At 42.1% G+C, this 19,791-nt stretch overlaps 1 protein-coding gene and 1 long non-coding RNA gene across 4 annotated transcripts; one reads left to right on the top strand and one right to left on the bottom strand.

Annotated features, from left to right (window-relative positions):
* Window positions 1–708: 708 nt before the first annotated feature.
* LOC115207579 (uncharacterized) lies at window positions 709–2,030 on the bottom strand. Its single transcript, XR_003881025.1, has 3 exons — window positions 1,902–2,030; window positions 1,544–1,784; window positions 709–1,404 (listed from the first exon to the last, which is right to left on the bottom strand). It is a non-coding gene; the product is annotated as an uncharacterized LOC115207579 (long non-coding RNA).
* Window positions 2,031–8,655: 6,625 nt separating this feature from the next.
* On the top strand, window positions 8,656–14,457 carry LOC115207576 (CXXC-type zinc finger protein 1). Of its 3 annotated transcripts, none has more exons than XM_029774787.1 (14): window positions 8,656–8,758; window positions 9,757–9,869; window positions 9,984–10,084; window positions 10,165–10,307; window positions 10,427–10,582; window positions 10,704–10,850; window positions 11,039–11,146; window positions 11,356–11,534; window positions 11,612–11,819; window positions 11,989–12,099; window positions 12,466–12,515; window positions 12,624–12,720; window positions 12,843–12,995; window positions 13,303–14,457. In XM_029774787.1, the coding sequence occupies exons 1-14, from the start codon at window positions 8,756–8,758 to the stop codon at window positions 13,447–13,449; spliced, it is 1,716 nt and encodes a 571-aa protein (XP_029630647.1). In that variant the 5' UTR covers window positions 8,656–8,755; the 3' UTR covers window positions 13,450–14,457. The 3 variants fall into 3 exon arrangements, with proteins under 3 accessions (XP_029630647.1, XP_029630649.1, XP_029630648.1); XM_029774789.1 differs by having other exon boundaries at window positions 8,691–8,711; XM_029774788.1 differs by lacking the exon at window positions 8,656–8,758 and adding an exon at window positions 8,809–9,302.
* Window positions 14,458–19,791: the final 5,334 nt, after the last annotated feature.

Below are 19,791 nucleotides of genomic sequence, written 5' to 3'. Positions count from 1 at the left end.
AGTTTCATGTTTGGTCTATTTAATCATGGTATTACACAATGGAAAAGGGGTTTTCAGAGTGCATTGTGTCTCTAACGTTGGGCTTCATTGTTCCAAACATGCTTTTCTTGCATACCCTCTGCTTTCTCAGACTGGCCCTTGGATTTGGAATGTATTCAATGGGTAAAAGCAATATGGTAGTGTTGTGGCTCCTCCTAGCTTTGCAGGAGCTTTGTACTGGATTTCCACAGATTGCATGACAGTGCAAATAGGTTTAAAGCTTTATTTTCCCCGAACTACTGTAATAAAATTAAGGTGGGGAGTCTCAAGGTGGGGAGTGTACAGAGTGTAATCACCCAATGAAATACATATTCAATACATGAGTGCAATTATCCAGAGAGAGTTTCTGTTGATTCATTTTAATGGCTTTTATTCCATTATAAATCATTTTTCTTGAATATCAGGGATGGCAACACACATTTTCTGTAAATGTAAACAGTATACGTATGTGACTTCTGAATATCAAACCATACTGTAAATGTGCCCTGTCCTGCCAATATTTTACATTAGTAGAATTCATAGTCGATTGTCCATAATAATATTACCATGCTTCTATTTACATTTTATTTTCGTTTGTCCTTTCAAATGCTGATGCCTTCCTTGCTGCCAAGAACTCCAGATCATTTACCCCACCCCCCCACCCCACCTCACTCACCACTTAGGGCCACTTTGATCTGAAGTAAATCTACATTTGTATATGAGCAGATTTATGGTTTAGTTAATCACTACTCTCAATGAACTATACTTAGAGTGCAGTGGTACCCTCTCTTTCAACAGTCTCACTCCCTATCAGCAATAAAGTATCACCGAGTTGTCTGTATGTGGTTAGCTCTCTTTCACATTGTGGTCCACCTTGAGTCATTGGTTAGAAAAGCATGTTGCCAGTGCAGATTTAGAAATGCAAAGAACCAAGCAGACTTTGTCAGTTACCCCAAGATCTAAATTAAATGTAACTACAGCAGATTCGTTACTGTCCTTTGAGTTTGGCCCTACACCATCTCTACAATCTCTGACTCTTGACAGTGTTCATAATTGTTTGACACTAACCAGGTTAGTGGAAGAGCATTTGTGAGATCTACATGCCTAGATCCACACACTCTGTGGCTTGCATGCAGATATCACAGGCACAGCACTCAAATCCTGGATCTACACACGGGCAGCAGTGGGCATCCAGACACCCACAGCAGCCACAGTGATGGGTCATGTCCAGCAAAGGTTCCAGGGAATCAGGCTCACAGCAGCACTCTGTGGAGCGCAGGGAGGAGCACAGGGATGAGGCACAGGCATGGCATCCTTTCCCCGTGGCCAGTAAACAGTCCCAAGACTGACAGAAAAGACATGACAAGAGGATGGAGGCGCACAGGTCTAAGGATGTGAAAAGACAGGAAGCAGGGAAACATGGATTGGAAGGCATTTGTAAAGCGGAAAGTACAAAACTATAAATGCAAAACTACATTTAAATCTAGAATTAATTTATTTCTTCACATTCAGAAAAGGCTCTCACCATCTCCATCCACTTGGTTAATCTGGACAGCAGAGGTTTTGTAGCTGCTCTTCCTTATTGAAGTGGGTGGCGGTCTCATTTGGTATGGTGGGCAATGCTTTGAGGTGGTCAACTGTGGGGAAATGGGCTGTGGTTGTTCTTTTGCCACAGACCATTGTTGTGCTTCATTTGTCTTGTCCGTTAGTAAGGTACTATGGATGTTCTAGTGGTGAAATTTCAGAATTCTCAGCAATTGGAGGTTCTGAATATGATATGAAAATAGATTAAGAAATAAGTGGTTACACTTTCAGCTAAAGCAATGTCATCTTGTACAACATTCTTGTGTACAAATTGCTTCAATCTTCATTCAACGTGATACCTAATGTTGTTGTCAGTAATGCAAAATTAATAGGTAGCAGGCAGGAACTATCATTGGCAGAAACATCAGTCAAAGATGGTTGACTGTCCTCATGGTGAATCCGGTCCGACAAAGTGCTATCCTCTGTCAAAGATGCTTTAATTTGGAAGAAAAATACCATGTTACAACATGCAAAATTAGTTTCCTGGGTGAGGGGAAGAAAACATAACACATAGCATCCCCCAGATAATGCTGAACATTCACTTTGAAAGTGTTAAGCATGTATATGGGAGGCGAAGTCAAGTGCAGGAGAGCGGAGTATATTAAACAGGCGCACTGTAATACCGGTCAACAACAACAGCACATAAAACATACTAGTGCCACAAACACGGTCTAATCCAAAAGTGCAGTGCCTGACAAAATAATCACGTAACAATAAACAATTACACACAAACACATGATGGGGAACAGAGGACTAACTACATGTAGATTGATTGGGGAATGAAAACCAGGTGTGTATGGAACAAGACAAAACAAATGGACATATGAGAAATGGAGCGGCGATGGCTAGAAAGCCGGTGACGTCGATCGCCGAACGCCGCCCGAACAAGGAGAGGAGCCAACTTCGGCGGAAGTCGTGACAGAAAGACTAGCAATCTGAAGCACATGAAGTACCTGTGTGGTCCACTGTCGATCCATTGGTAGAATTTTGTGCACTTAGATCGTGTATTACACAGCAGGACTGTGATCTCTCTGGATTCACTTCTCCAGACTCCCGGTTCTAATCCATGGCATCAGTTAAGAAACATTCGCTGTCTCCAAAGCAGCACAATCAATTTGAAATCTAAAAGGCAACAAAGAGACAAAGGATATTTCAGCCATTCACTAAATGGGTTCCAGGCAGCAGTTTTAAGTACTTTCACTTACAATCAGGACCTGGGGGAAATGTACAGATATGCAAGAAATAGCATGGTTATTATTCTATTATTAATCTCCATTTTGGAAAAGACATCTGGATACTGGCCGGGGTGAGGAAATGCTGACATCCTAATGAAAGTACAGGAGCACACCATTTTCAGCAAGGGTTTTGAGAGGTTTGTAATTGTAGGAATTGACCTATACATCAGCACAACCCCCTTCGCTGGCCAGGAGTCCTTTTGAGGTACCAGTCTTGACCAGCAGGCCCAGGATATATGGCCCTGATCAGCCTGCAAACTTAACCCATGCATATCATGTATTCTAAACATATTTAAAAAATGAATATATAAAATACTTGTTTTTGCTTTGACTACAAGGAACAAGAGTAGAATCCACATCACATTCAGAAGCAATTCAATGTTCATGTTTCTCAAGACGCATAATGTCAAATTATACTAAATGAAATATTGAAAAGGGTATTGGTTTGATCAAATGCATAGCAAATATGTTTTACTTATTGTGAATCTATTTCTAAATTGATTGAGAATAATTAATTTGTACGGGACAGCAGTATCACACACAGTGTCATGCACAGTATCATACACACAATGAATTGTACTAATAGATAAATAAAAACTTTGCAATGTAGCCACCATAATTACATATTCTGTAATAAACTAAATGTACTTACATTAGAAGCTTGAGCTTGGATAGAAGCTCTCTGGCATTGTAGTTGAAAGTGGATATAGCCTACTGTACTAACAACCTAAACAACATTGCGGACTACCTATCCCTTCCCTCTCATCCTCCTCTCCCTTGTGTGTGTGTGTGTGTGTGTGTGTGTGTGTGTGTGTGTGTGTGTGTGTGTGTGTGTGTGTGTGTGTGTGTGTGTGTGTGTGTGGGAGAGAGAGAGAGAGAGAGAGAAAGAAAGAAAGAGAGGGGGGGTGTTCTTGACTGATGAGAAAAAATGAGAGATGAGGTGAGATTAGAGACTAATATTTCTAGATACTCCATTCAGAAACAATAACTATGTGGGATGTAATGCTGCTATCTTAAATCTAACCAAAGTGCACCCCATTTTGTGACGCCTTGATGATAGACGCCAACCAAGATATCCTTCAGTCACGGCAACTGGGGAATGCTGGGAACGAGGAGGGGGTAAGCAGAGCGCATACGGGTGGACAACTGGGGAATGCTGGGAACGAGGAGGGGGTAAGCAGAGCGCATACGGGTGGACAATCGGGCAGAAGGTGGTAGAATATGCACTGGGGGACAGAGAGAAAGGGCATTGGGGAACCTTCCTCCGTGGCTGTTTTCATAACCAAGTGTAGATGTGGACATGATTGAGGGCAGGAGAGAATGGGGTGAGGACGTGAGACGGTGTGTGGAGAGATATATAGATACTTGGTTTTATTCGTTTTTAAAGATATATACAGATGGTTCAAAGGATCCAATCAATGGAAGAGTGGGGGCAGGGGTGTATATCACAGATTTCAATGTTAGAGTATATAAGCGGTTAACTGATAATGTGTCAGTGTATGCAGCAGAGTTGATGGCCATGATTATAAGTTTGAGATGGGTGGAGGAGGTGAAACCACTCAAAGTGGTGATCTGCTCTGATTCGGCTGCAGTGTTGAATAGTGTGAAGTCAGGCAGGTTGATAGGGGAGACTTGTTTTTGGAGATGATGGTGCTGTTAATGGGATTGGAGAGGAAGGGAGTGGTGGTCAGCTTTTGTTGGGTTCCCGCCCATGTGGGTGTGGAGGGTAATGAGAAGGCTGATGTGGTGGCTAAGAATGCTATGAGGAGAGAAGGGGTAGATTTTCAAGTCCCGCTGGGCCGCAGGGAAGTCAAGTCCCTGATCCGGGCAAATATGCTCGATCTTTGGCAAAGGAAGTGGGATGCTAGTTGTAAGGGGAGGCAATTTCATTGCGTGCATAGATGAATCAAGTGTATGTAGACAGGACGAGTATTATGTGCCAGCTGAGCCTAAATGCAGCAAATGTAGTGGTGAACATGCACCCGAATTTCTGAAGTTTCCTGTTAGGGTGAAGGAGACGGAGGTGGCAAGAATAAGGGCTGTCCAGAATGTCTCCTATCATTGAGAAGAGTGGAAGAAAGAAGTGAAGTTGAAGAAGTAATGGTAGTAGGAGTAGAGACACCAGGTCATATTATTTGTTAACAGAGGGATTCTGACATGTTGCATATTAAGAAGGTGGAATTTGTGGTGTTTATTACTTTGGTTATCAGCACAAACGGAGGAAATCTGAGAAAATAGGCATCCTTGTGAGTTTTTTGGGACTTTTTCTGCAGAGGCATTACAAGGAATCCTGTCCATGACTCCTTTCTCACCGGCACGTGATTTGAATGTGACTGAAGGAGTGGGATGGTTGTTTGATTTACTTTTGTATTTTGTCGTGTCCCCGTACAGTAGGTAGCGGCAATATATATGGACACCATATGTGAACTGATTGCCCACCATCTGTCTTCTGAGCTCGCGCTGCTAGGTGACCTAAACTGGGACATGCTTAAAACCCCAGCCATCCTACAATCTAAGTTTGATGCCCTCAATCTCAGACAAATTATCAATGAACCTACCAGGTACCACCCCAAAGCCGTAAACACGGGCACCCTCATAGATATCATCCTAACCAACTTGCCCTCTAAATACACCTCTGCTGTTTTCAACCAAGATCTCAGCGATCACTGCCTCATTGCCTACGTCCATAATGGGTCTGTGGTCAAACGACCTCCACTCATCACTGTCAAACGCTCCCTGAAACACTTCAGCGAGCAGGCCTTTCTAATCGACCTGGCCCTGGTATCCTGGAAGGATAATGACCTCAACCCTTCAGTAGAGGATGCCTGGTTATTTTTTTTAAATGCCTTCCTCACCATCTTAAATAAGCATGCCCCATTCAAGAAATTTAGAACAAAGAACAGATATAGCCCTTGGTTCTCTCCAGACCTGACTGCCCTTAACCAACACAAAAACATCCTGTCGCGTTCTGCATTAGCATCAAACAGCCCCCGTGATATGCAACTTTTCAGGGAAGTTAGACACCAATATACACAGGTAGTTAGAAAAGCCAAGGCTAGCTTTTTCAAGCAGAAATTTGCTTCCTGCAACACAAACTCTAAAAAGTTCTGGGACACTGTAAAGTCCTTGGAGAATAAGAGCACCTCCTCCCAGCTGCCCACTGCACATAGGAAACTCTGTCACCACCGATAAATCCACTATAATTGAGAGTTTCAATAAGCATTTTTCTACGGCTGGCAATGCTTTCCACCTGGCTACCCCTACTCTGGTCAACAGCACTGCACCCTCCACAGCAACTCGCCCAAGCCTTCCCTATTTCTCCTTCTCCCAAATCCAGTCAGCTGATGTTCTGAAAGAGCGGCAAAATCTGGACCCCTACAAATCAGCCGGGCTAGACAATCTGGACCCTCTCTTTCTAAAATGATCTGCCGAAATTGTTGCAACTCCTATTACTAGCCTGTTCAACCTCTCTTTCGTATCGTCTGAGATTCCCAAAGATTGGAAAGTTGCCACAGTCATCCCCCTCTTCAAAGGGGGGGGACACTCTAGACCCAAACTGCTACAGACCTATATCTATCCTACCCTGTCTTTCTAAGGTCTTCGAAAGCCAAGTTAACAAACAGATTACCATCCATTTCGAATCCCACTGTACCTTCTCCACTATGCTTTCTGGTTTCAGAGCTGGTCATGAGTGCACCTCAGCCACGCTCAAGGTCCTAAACGACATCATAACCGCCATCGATAAGAGACATTACTGTGCAGCCGTATTCATCGACCTGGCCAAGGCTTTCGACTCTGTCAATCACCACATTCTTATTGGCAGACTTGACAGCCTTGGTTTCTCAAATGATTGCCTCGCCTGGTTTACCAACTACTTCTCTGATAGAGTTCAGTGTGTCAAATCGGAGGGCCTGTTGTCCGGACCTCTGGCAGTCTCTATGGGGGTGCCACAGGGTCCAATTCTCGGGCCAACTCTTTTCTCTGTATACATCAATGATGTTGCTCTTGCTGCTGGTGATTCTCTGATCCACCTCTACGCAGACGGCACCATTCTGTATACTTCTGGCCCCTCTTTGGACACTGTGTTAACTAACCTCCAGACGAGCTTCAATTCCGTACAACTCTCCTTCCGTGGCCTCCAACTGCTCTTAAAGGCAAGTAAAACTAAATGCATGCTATTCAATCGACCACTGCCCGTACCTGCCCGTCCGTCCAGCATCACTACTCTGGACGGCTCTGACTTAGAATACGTGGACAACTACAAATACCTAGGTGTCTGGTTAGACTGTAAACTCTCCTTCCAGACTCACATTAAGCATCTCCAATCCAAAATTAAATCTAGAATCGGCTTCCTATATCGCAATAAAGCATCCTTCACTCATGCTGCCAAACATACCCTCGTAAAACTGACCATCCTACCGATCCTCGACTTCGGCGATGTCATCTATAAAATAGCCTCCAACACTCTACTCAACAAATTGGATGCAGTCTATCACAGTGCCATCTGTTTTGTCACCAAAGCCCCATACACTACCCACCACTGCGACCTGTACGCTCTTGTTGGTTGGCCCTCGCTTCATACTCGTCGCCAAACCCACTGGCTACAGGTTATCTACACGTCTCTGCTAGGTAAAGCCCCACCTTATCTCAGCTCACTGGTCACCATAGCAGCACCCACTCGTAGCACGCGCTCCAGCAGGTATATCTCACTGGTCACCCCCAAAGCCAATTCCTCCTTTGGTCGCCTTTCCTTCCAGTTCTCTGCTGCCAATGACTGGAACGAACTGCAAAAATCACTGAAGCTTGAGACTCATATCTCCCTCACTAGCTTTAAGCACCAGCTGTCAGAGCAGCTCACAGATCACTGCACCTGTACATAGCCCATCTGTAAACAGCCCATCTATCCACCTCATTCCCATACTGTATTTATTTGTTTTGCTTCTTTTCACCCCAGTATCTGTACTTGCACATTCATCTTCTGCACATCCACCATTCCAGTGTTTAATTGCTATATTGTAATTACTTCGCCACCATGGCCAATTTATTACCTTAACTCATCTTACCTCATTTGCACTCACTGTATATAGCCTTTTTGTTTTCTTTTTTTCTACTGTATTATTGACTGTATGTTTTGTTTATTCCATGTGTAATTCTGTGTTGTTGTATGTGTCAAATTGCTATGCTTTATCTTGGCCAGGTCGCAGTTGCAAATGAGAACTTGTTCTCAACTAGCCTACCTGGTTAAATAAAGGTGAAATAAAAAAATGTAATAAAAAAAATGATTATGGTGAATGAGGCAGCAATGTGAAGTTTAAGTGTTGTAATTGTGGGAGGGAACATAGTGCAGCATTTGGTGGATACCAGGTGCAGAGAGAGGCTAGAGAGGCTTAGAGATATAAAATTAGTCATGATGTATCGTATGCAGAGGCTGTAAAACAGATTGGTGGAACTACAGTGTGGAATGATGGCGCTTCCATGGCTGCTCCAGTAGTAAGTGGGTGTTTCTGCCGGTCCTGGCATGGTTTCGAGGCCTCTTCAGAAATTTGTGCTCATGAATGTGCGGTGTCAAAGGACGCTTTGATAATTAATAAAGTTGACTTCATAGCTTTTATTGGTAAGGTTACCAATACGACTCGGGGGATTTATTTGTTTTGTCATTTTCATGGTAGTAAAAGAATTGGGCAGATCATTAGTGATCGTACATTCCAGCACAGTAGGTGGCGGCATGCACTTAAACGATTGCTTGCGGACCGCCATGATAGCATAGAATAAAGCTTTAAAGAAGAAGGTTTGGTCCAACATCCGAGTTCAGCCGATTATTTGATTTCCGGCGTCGTCAACCCAGATTGTGACCCTGAGCAGTTGTTTAGCTAGGTACTATCGTTGAAGTTTGATCGAGGATTGCAAATACATCACAAATGGTACCGTTAGTTAGCTAAATTAATGCAAAGAAATGCGTTTTGGTTTATGTGAATTTCATGGTTGGTTGCCTAACATAGCAATTGTCTAGATTAGTGTCTTCGCCTTGCTAAACCAGCTAATGCTAGCCAGCACTTTTAGCTAGCTAACGGTAGCTTGCCAGTCGCAATGGAAATGCAACAGCTTGTCGATTATTTTCAGACTTTTGGCTTGTTACCGTTTGTTAGTTAAGCGTTCGCTATTTGTTTTATGTCTCAGGTTATGGTTACCTAGCTAGATCTAGCTAGCGAAGTTGCCATCTGGAATGCGAAATAATTTTTTTAACTAACAAAAGATTGTATTGTTTGGGCAGACTAGTATGTCCGACTCGACTTAGAGTAGACCGCAGTATAGTAACTTTAGATATTAATGTTTGCCATCAGATTAGTTGTTTTTGACATAATGATGATTAGCCTATCAGATCGAACCTCCAGCGGCATAACGTTACCCAAGTACTGCAACTAGCTTGTACTCTGCAGGTCGAGCCGACAGTCCATTGAAATCATGGTACATTTATTTTCAACCAACCTTTATTTGGCTATACTTACACTGGCGTGTCTTATAAACGGATGTTTCCAGTTCCAGGGTAACTCCAAAAACTAGAGAATATTAAATCCACTTTTTTTGTGTTGAGTTAGAAATGGCTTGTCGCATGTGTGTACATCTGTGTTTGGGTTGTATGCGAGATATCCGGCAGCTAAAATGCTGAGGGAACTCCGTGCAAAAAGTGGATGTAATATTTTAATGACTTCTCTGGTTATCTGAGTTCCATCTGCAAATGGAAACAGATGTCTAAGACACCAGTGCCTAACAAATCGAGAATGAAAAAAGTATCGACAAAGGTTGTTTGAAAATAATTGCCATGTTTTTATGGACCGTCGGATCGACCTCCAGTACAAGAAATATTAGTTATTGCGCTGGAGGTTGTCTGACTGGCTAGATGATGATGATTATCTTCCAGGACAGTGAAGTGTCAGACTTTGAGCCTGCACCGGGGCTTGAGAGCAGTATGGAGGGCGAGAATGCACCAGTGTACTGCATTTGTCGAAAACCTGACATCAATTGCTTCATGATGTGAGTTTAATCAGATCATAACAGCAACACCTTCAACACAAGTAATCATAACATGACCTTGAAATGTTACATAACCTTAATTTCATGGGGCTCATATCTGTGTTTTTCTTGTAGTGGTTGTGACAACTGTAATGAGTGGTTTCATGGTAACTGCATCAATCTCACAGAGAAGATGGCCAAAGCTATCAGGCAGTGGTACTGCCTGCGATGCCAAGGTGAACTTTTGGTTTCCTATTCACTATCATCCACATGGGTATCTGTCACATGTACTTACTAACCTGTTGCTTTTTATTAGACAAAGACCCATCATTGGAGATAAAATACCGTCCAAAGAAGAGCCGCGAAAAGGAGGCAGAGGGCCAGAGAGAGCCAGAGAGAAAATTTGAAAGACAAAACAGCACTCCAGATTATAAATCTGAAAGGCGCCGTGGATCAAAGGTTCGTTATTTTACATCTAAATGTTATATCCCCATTTTCCTTCAATGTATATCTAAAATTGTGTATCTTTGGAACTATTCTATTGGCAAACATATCTTTGTCTCTCTTGTTTGTCTCAGGTTAAGCGCTCTGCTCGTATGTGTGGAGAGTGCGAGCCCTGCTTGAGGACTGAGGACTGCGCCACATGCGACTTCTGCAAGGACATGAAGAAATTTGGGGGTCCCAACAAAATAAGACAGAAGTGTCGATTTAGGCAGTGTGACGTCCGAGCCAGGGTGCGTTCCTAATGAGACTATGCCATCACTCTATTTTTTTACTTACATCTTTTGAACAGGTGTAGTCAAAAAACGTCTGTAGTCTTGCAAACTGTGACACAATGCCTCTTATTCTCTGCAGAAAATGTTGCGTGTGAAGGATGAAGAGTTTAATTTGCGTGAAAGGCGGGATAATTCCTACCACCGGAGAAGACGATATTCAGACGACTACGATAGTGAGGCAGAACTCTATGAAAAGTACAAGGCAGCGGGATATGACGACAACATGGTATTGCAATAGATGAGAAATATGGCTGAAGATTCTGTCAAGAACTATTTGAAACACATTCAAAATACACAAAGATCCTTATTATTGTCCTACTGTTGCACTTACACTCCCATATCCACTTGTTCTTTAGCTTGAATAGCAATTTTTCAAGTATTTTGAATGTTTCTTATTGTTTCTGTTCAACCCAGCCATGGCTCAGTGATGAGGATGACGGGCCTCCATTCAGCCCTGTCCTGCGAAAGAAAGCTGTGAAGGTCAAGCATGTGAAGAGACGGGAAAATAAATTTGACAAGAAAGTAAGCAAACTTTACTTTCACATCTTGCAGACACACAATGATTACTGTTAATTTTTATCCATGCAGTTGCAGTCCACATCTACCAAATATTTGAAGATTTTAGCTTTTTTTATTGCATCATAGGAATCTTACTGTTGTGACAAACTACATCAAAGTACAGTGATCTTACATGTGTGCATTGCGATTTGTTTTTTGTTAATGCATATCAGAAAGAGTCACGGCGGCACAAACAGAAGCAGAAGCACAAGGACAAAGTCAGGCACAGCGATAGGGGCGATGCCAGGGATGGAGGAGGGCAGCGACAGTGCCTTGGGCCCAGCTGTGTGGAAGCTGCACGAGCCAACTCCAAATACTGCTCAGAGGAATGTGGCATGAAGCTGGCTACCAAGTAAGCGCACAAACACCAAAACACACACATGCAACTGTAAGAAAATCAACCAAATGTAAAATACATTCTGTCTCTAGCCGGCTCTATGAGATACTCCCTCAACGTATCCAGCAGTGGCAGCAGAGCCCCTGCATCGCTGAGGAGCAGGGCAAGAAGCAACTGGAGCGGATCCGAAGGGATCAGCAGAATGCACGCATGCGTCTCACTGACATGGAGAAACGCTTCCACGAGCTGGAGGGAATCATTGCTAAGGCCAAGCAGCAGGTAGTCCAGCAGGATGAGGAGGTGAGTCACTTCAGAATTAGTTTATTGGCCACTGCGGTATTTATCCAGTGGGGTCAGAGCTCCTCGGCAAGAGAAATGTTTTGCCCGTTCAAGTCTGCGCTCAAATCTTTCAGCGGCTTCCTGGGTGAAACATTGCTTTGACGTGTCTTTCTTTTGGTTCTCGTTTCAGACGAATGAAGGGGACAATGAAGAAACAGACCTGATGATTTTCTGTGTGTCCTGCAGTCACCCTATCAACCCAAAGGTGGCACTGCGACATATGGAGAGATGCTATGCTAAGGTGAGCCAGTCAATGTTGAGCCAACATTCTTTTTATCTAGCCTATCAGTCAACCCCAAAAATTCCTTCCCTCTAACTCAGTTAGCGTAGCGCCACAGGGTTTGATTGCAGTCATTTTCTTGTACGCGGTAAGATGGAGATTTCCTATTTAGCTTCTCTGATTTTAGTTGTGAGTTTGTGGTATACATCCAGAGTGCAGTGGCTGATAAGTGTCTGCAACATCCTATATGGGAAAGGATGAAATGTACAGAATTAAACTTAATATAGAGTACTAGCAATATGAATATAAGTTGCAAATATGCACTCTTTCCTAAAGGACACAGTATAAACTGATAACATTCTGTATTTCTCTCTTTTGCATTGACAGTATGAGAGCCAGACATCTTTCGGTTCAATGTACCCAACAAAGATCGAAGGGTAAGAGTCTAGCACTTTGAATGGGTTTGCTGGAAGTGAACAATTGTTGCTTGCTTTTCTGTTTCCATATTGTTTCACCACGGTAGTCTGTATACTTTTTGTTCTCAGAGCAACAAGACTCTTCTGCGATGTGTACAACCCCCAGAGCAAGACCTACTGCAAGAGGCTTCAGGTTTTGTGCCCAGAACATTCCAGGGACCCAAAGGTCAGTGATGATTGGCAAGTCAAATGCAAAAAACTTTGCCATGAAGCACACTAATTGTCCTGCTGTTTGACTTATGATGTATAATCTTGGCTTCGCTTGCCCTTCTCTTGTTTTGTGGTTAGGTCCCAGGGGATGAGGTGTGCGGCTGTCCTCTGGTCCGTAATGTGTTTGAGGCAACAGGAGAATACTGCAGGGTTTCTAAACGCAAATGTAATAAGCACTACAACTGGGAGAAGCTCAGGAGAGCTGAGGTGGACCTGGAGCGTGTCAGAGTGGTTAGTAGTGGAATGTACCACATCCATCTATTTTGAGCCACTTCACCAGGGTTGAGGTGAATTCCATTGGAATTCCTGTAGATTGAATCAGAAAGATCCCATAATTCCAATTCATTCTGATTTTTGGCTAACATGAATCAATTGACTAAGACCCTGGTTATAACAAACATTATTGACCTTCATAAATGCTAGTTCATATGATCTATGAAAGTGAATTTTAAAGGACCGAGTAGACAGTTGATTTCAAAGACTTTTGCTATATTAATCATTACTCCTTGCTTTTCTCCCAAAATGTCTTTGTAAACAGTGGTACAAGCTGGATGAGCTCTTTGAGCAGGAGCGCAATGTCAGGACTGCTATGACCAACAGGGCTGGTCTCCTCGCTCTTATGCTGCACCAAACCATTCAGCACGACCCCCTGACAACGGATCTCCGTTGCAACAAGGACAGATAGCCAGCTGCATCTTCATGTTATTTCTGAGTGGCATTTTCGTACATCTTTGTTAGAGATTTATAGTATCTTTTTGTAGAGACTTTGGATTTTAAGACCTTTGCTGAAGTTGAAAAACAGAAATATTTGAATGGTAAATGAATATATTTTCCTTGTGTCCAGCACTATTGAGGTCTTGTCACTTCTGGTATCTTGCTAATTATTGTCCAAAAATAAAGACTGTGGTCAAGCTCTCTTGCAAATGAAAAACCTTGGTCAAGCCATCCGCGCTGTAGAATCTGCGTGTGCGCATGCGCTCACATTATGGTATAGCTGACCCCATTTAGTTGACTGGTGGATTGTTTGTTTGGTAGCTGGTCGACCAACAGCCTGAGATTTCCTTAGTCGAGCAGTAGCAAAAAAAAATATTTGATGGTGTACAAGACACTGGTCTGATTCGTGCCCGTCTGAGTGGACTGCTCCATTGTGGAGGACGTGGGGATGGCACAGTCCATGAAATGTGCAACTGAAATTGTATATGGTTATATTACATAAGAACAATGGTGCAATTATATTTTAAAACAAATGCGCTTTCTCTAGTGTTGGATAGTGGTCGCTGTTCACTGTTCAGAAAAACGTCAGTGCGCTCTTGAATTGGCACCTTTTCCTAGACCATGTTGCTATGTGCATAATAGCAGAGTCAACTAGTATTCTGGTGTTGAGAACAATACGGTGGAGGCAGCAGCAGAATGAGATGAGAACAGCCCTTGGCTTATTGTCTAAGAAGTGAGGAGAAAGGGAACCCCAACTTAATTAGGTCTACTCAACAGTCTGTTGAATATGCCTGGCTTCATAAATCCATATATCTACAAAAATAAAACAGATCCTGCTTCTGTTACCTGTTTGAGTGTTTAATAGCCTACTGAGTCAGTGAGCACCAAGCCTCATGCAATTACATGTCAAGTAAACAATTTTACAAATTCAGCTGTTTTTAGTCTTTGCTTTGCTGTAATAAAGGCTTTACACTTTTCAGCCTCTGGTATTATAATTTGTGTTAACACTTCCAAATTGTCAGATAAATAATATAACGCTCCTTTTTCTTGATATTATTATTAGTAGTTGTATTTATTAAGGATCCCCAGGCAGCAGCTACTCTTACTGGGGTCCAGCAAAATTAAGGCAGTTAAACAATGTTAAAAAGATTACAAGACATTCACAACAGTGTGCCCTCAGGCCCCTACTCTACAACATATCTAAAACACAAAATCCATGTGTACCTGTGTGTATGTTAATGTGTGTTTATGCATGTGTCTCTGCCTATGTTTGTGTTGCTGCTGTTTGTGTTGCTGCTGTTCCGTAAGGTGTGTTTTTTAAATCAAATTTTACTGCTTGCATGAGTTACTTGATGTGGAATAGAGTTCCATGTAGTCATGGGTCTATGCAGTACTTTAAGCCTCCCATAGTCTGTTCTGGACTTGGGGACTGTGAAGAGACCTCTGGTGGCATGTCTTGTGGGGTATGCATGGGTGTCCGACCTTGTGCATTTCAGGTAAAATAACAACTCAATGTTTATATCCCAGGACAAATTAGCTAGCAACAGCAAGCTAGCTAAATTGCCATACATGTTTGCTTTTCAACCTGTCCCCAAATTAATATAGTTGGTTCAGAGTTTGTTTTGATATTTCAACCTGCGTGTCCTGACCGCGTCTGGTGTGGGTGAACAAAATCAACATGTGCGCAATGGCACGCACTCGCGTGAGCGGTCTGGTTAGCATGTAAGAGTGCATCCTGTTCAGTCTTAATACCGTAACTTACTTAGGCCTATATTTCAATACTTATATAAGCTATTGTATCAATCATTCATTCTTTCATGTCATCACACAACATATGAGTCATTCATGATTTGAAATGCAATCAAGCATTTTAGTTTTAAAATAAAATAAAGCAAGCGTTGAATAATTATCTTAAACAATAAATAAACCGTTCCATTTCGGATATTGCATTCACAGATAAATGCTACTATTTTTAGTCTTTGCTGTAATAAATGCTTAACAACAAAAAACATTACAACAGACTCTCTGGTACGCTTATTTATTGAGTGTTGTTTACATTGTTCCAAACAGTCAGAAAAATTATATTGTAATCTATACAGCACCTGTTTGGCACACATAATATGCACGCAGAGCTTGCTCCTTACCTTCTTGTTCTTGATCTCCAATATTTTCCACAACTAGTCAAATGTATTCCTCCTGAGCAACCAGTAAACATTCCCCCATTTCGAGTTTATTTGTCATGTCCTCACATCCATTTTTGCTGTCACGTGTTAGTGTTCAGAGTTTGTTATAACCAATTTATTGAAGTGATTATAATATGTTATAGGTCAGGTCCTATTGTGCACTATTTGGACGGGATTAGTTTTACTGGGGGAGGTCGGGTAATGTAATTATATGCTGCAGCAGGGAAGAGAGAGAGAGAACAGGTGCTAGTCACATAGTCGTTGTCTTTTTGTTTTAACACAGTGCTGCAAGTTTGAGCCCGGCACAATCAAATTAATTGCAGGTCGGACTCCATCTAGTCATTTGTGTGTCTTAATTATTTAATCAAACAGCGTGCTTAAGGCATCAGACAAGCTCAGTGAATATAGTTGATTTAAATAAAACACATAAGATGTGTCAATATATGGAAAAATACTGCGCATTTTTTAGAATTTCGACCAATCCATTGATCAAACAGACGACTTGGTCGACTAAGATTTTTTTTAGTTGGGGACATCAGTAAATTATGGTATCATGCGGAATATGCTTGACAGGGAGAGATGCTCCGATCTCTGAACCTCTTCTAAACAGATTGTCACCAGTGAATTGTGTGATATGTTAATATGCAGTAAATTCATTCAAAAAGTTAAGCAAATTGTATTGACTTTTTTTGTTTCGGTTTGGTAGCAACACGCATCATACACAGAAGCACATGTCTCCCAGGCAATAGTTAGGGTAGACCCTAATCAGTGATTGATATCCCACATAACTATGATTGCATTTGGATCTCATGAAAGGTCAGAAATCGTCTCGCAGCAAAGAAACATCTAAGCACTTTATAAATGCACAGATCTGATGAAAATAAAGCCATGATTGGATTTTTTTTAATGATCATAACCCATTGTCAATTATGATAATTTAAAAGATTTGAATGGTCGTGATTTTAATTGAATAGCTAATTCAAATAGATTGCCAATACAAGTAATTACTGGGTTAGTTCCATCTCATATTTACATTTACATTTTAGTCATTTAGCAGACGCTCTTATCCAGAGCAACTTACAGTAGTGAATGCATACAGTTCATCCATTTTCCCCCCGTATTTCATAGGAAAGTATTCAGACCCCTTGACTTTTTCCACATTTTGTTAGGTTAAGGCCTTATTCTAAAATTGATTAAATTGTTCTTTTCCCTCATCAATCTACACACAATATCCCATAATGACAAAGGAAAAACATGATTTTAAAGACTGAAATATGACATTTACATAAGTATTCAGACTGTTCACTCAGTCATTTGTTGAAGCACCTTTGGCAGCGATTACAACCTGAAGTCTTCTTGGGTATGATGCTACAAACTTGGCACACCTGTATTTGGGGAGTTTCTACCACTCTTCTCTGCAGAGCCTCTCAAGCTCTGTCAGGTTAGATGGGGAGCTATTTTCAGGTCTCCCCAGAGATGTTAGATTGGGTTCAAGTCCAGGCTCTGGCTAGGCCACTCAAGGACATTCAGAGACGTGTCCCGAAGCCACTCCTGCATTGTCTTGGCTGTGTGCTTAGGGTCGTTGTCCTGTTGGAAGGTGAACCTTCGGCCCAGTCTGAGGTCCTGAGCGCTCTGGAGCAGGTTTTCATGAAGGATCTGTCTGTACTTTGCTCCGTTCAACTCTGCCTCGATCCTGACTAGTCTCCCAGTCCCGGCCGCTGAAAAACATCCCCACAGCATGATGCTGCCCCCACCATGCTTCACCGTAGGGATGGTGCCAGGTTTCCATCAGACGTGACACTTGGCATTCAGGCCAAAGAGTTCAATCTTGGTTTCATCAGACCAGGGAATCTTGTTTCTCATGGTCTGAGAGTCCTTTAGGTGCCTTTTTGCAAACTCCAAGCAGGCTGTCATGTGCCTTTTACTGAGGAGTGGCTTCCGTCTGGCCACTCTACCATAAAGGCCTGATTGGTGGAGTGCTGCAGAGATGGTTGTCCTTCTAGAGCTCTATTAGAGTGACCATCAAGTTCTTGGTCACCTCCCTGACCAAAGCCCTTCTCCCCCGATTGTGCAGTTTAGCTGGGCGGCCAGCTCTAGGAAGAGTCTTGGTGGTTCCAAAACTTTTTCCATTTAAGAATGATGGAGACCACTGTGTTCATAGGGACCTTCAATGCTGAAAAAATGTTTTGGTACCCTTCCCCAGATCTGTGCCTCGAAACAATCCTGTCTCAGAGCTCTACGGACAATTCCTTCGGCCTACTGGCTTGGTTTTTGCTCTGACATGCACTGTGAACTGTGGGATATTAAATAGACAGGTGTGTGCCTCTCCAAATCATGTCCAATCAATTGGATTTACCACAGGTGGACTCCAACCAAGTTGTAGAAACATCTTAAGGATGACCAATGGAAACAGGATGCACCTGAGCTCAATTTCAAGTCTCATAGCAAAGGGTCTGAATGCTTATGTAAATAAGGTATCTGCTTTTATTTTTAATACATTTGTAAAAACATTTAAAAAACTTTTGGTTTTGAATTATGTGTAGATTGTTGAGGAATTATTTTTATTTAATTCATTTTAGAATAAGGCTGTAACGTAAGAAAATGTGGAAAAAGTCAAGGGGGTCTGAATACTTTCCGAAGGCACTTTTTCACAAATTGGAGACTATGAAAATTAAACATACTGTTTCAAATATGTAACATTTTGAAAATACACATATATCGCATACATAGTAAATAAGAAATAAGGCCTGAGGGGGTGTGGTATATGGCCAATATACCATGGTGAAGTGCCTGGATACAGCCCTTAGCCGTGATATTGGCCAAATACAACAAACCCCCAAGGTGCTTTATTGCTATTATAAACAGGTTACCAACAGAAATAGAAAAGTAAACAAGTATTTTTGCATCCTACCCATGGTTTATTGTCTGATATACCACAGCTTTCAGCCAATCAGCATCCAGGTTCCAAACTACCTAGTGTATAATGGCATTCATCCCATGTTGGAGACTCAATTAAAGAATAATTTCAAATATGTAGTCAGCAAACTCAATGGAATAATAGACCAACTACTCATCTATCCATGTTATGGACTGGAAGCATGTTGAAACAAAATCTGATATTAAATCCATGCTAAAATAGTGTGCAAAACTCTCATCAAGGCAAAGGGTGGCTACTTTGAAGAATCTCAAATAAAAAATATATGTTGATTTGTTTAACACTTTTTTGGTTACTACATGATTCCATATGTGTTATTTCATAGTTTTGACGTCTTCACTATAATTCTACAATGTAGAAAATAGTAAAAAATTAAGGAAAACCCTGGAATGAGTAGGTGTGTACAAACTGTTGACTGGTACTGTAGGTGGAGGTTGAGATGTATGTGTCCTGGTGAAAGGAGAGGAAGGTCACGTTTCTCGGGATGTTCTTCCTCAGAGGGTGCAGCATCAGAATCAGCAGGCTAAAGCTCTCACACACTAACCCCTTCAGAGAGGACAGAGGGTACGACAGTCTGCCTCCTCACCCCCACCCACCCCCTTACCTCACACATACACATGCACACACACAAATCTCATTAGATTCTCAGTGCAGACTAAGCCTTTCTATGTGGAAATTATGACAGTGTGTGTGTCCATGTGTGCTCATCCATTCCTGTGTGTGTGTGTTACCTGTTGGGAGTGGTCTAGCAGCTGCAGCTGCTCCATGTCTAGGGATTTCCTTCTCTACTGAACATGTGTAGGATGTGGGGGATTGTAAGGGACTGTAATTCTGCTTCCAGCGTCTATGGAGACTGATGAATCTACACACAGAGTCAAATACAAAGTACATTTAGATCATCTCAAATTACACACGTCCTCTGTCCCTCTCTAGAAAAACAAAGGTGAAATATGTCATTATACTCTAATACAGGGGTATTCAACTCTTACCCTACGAGGTCTGGCACCTGCTGGTCCTGTTCTACCTCATAATTAATTGCACTGGTGTCCCAGGTCTAAAATCAGTCCCTGAATGGAAAAAGACAGTGAAACTGGCTTGGAGGTCCAAAGTGTAGTTTGAGGGCTCTAGTATATGGAACCAGACCATGCTAGGCAGGGAATGGCAGAAGTGTTGTGCCTGCCTGCCTGCCTATATG

Source organism: Salmo trutta, chromosome 14 (genome assembly GCF_901001165.1).
Source record: "Salmo trutta chromosome 14, fSalTru1.1, whole genome shotgun sequence".
NCBI classification, from domain to species: Eukaryota; Metazoa; Chordata; class Actinopteri; order Salmoniformes; family Salmonidae; genus Salmo; species Salmo trutta.
This window is presented reverse-complemented; position numbering and strand designations above follow the sequence as displayed.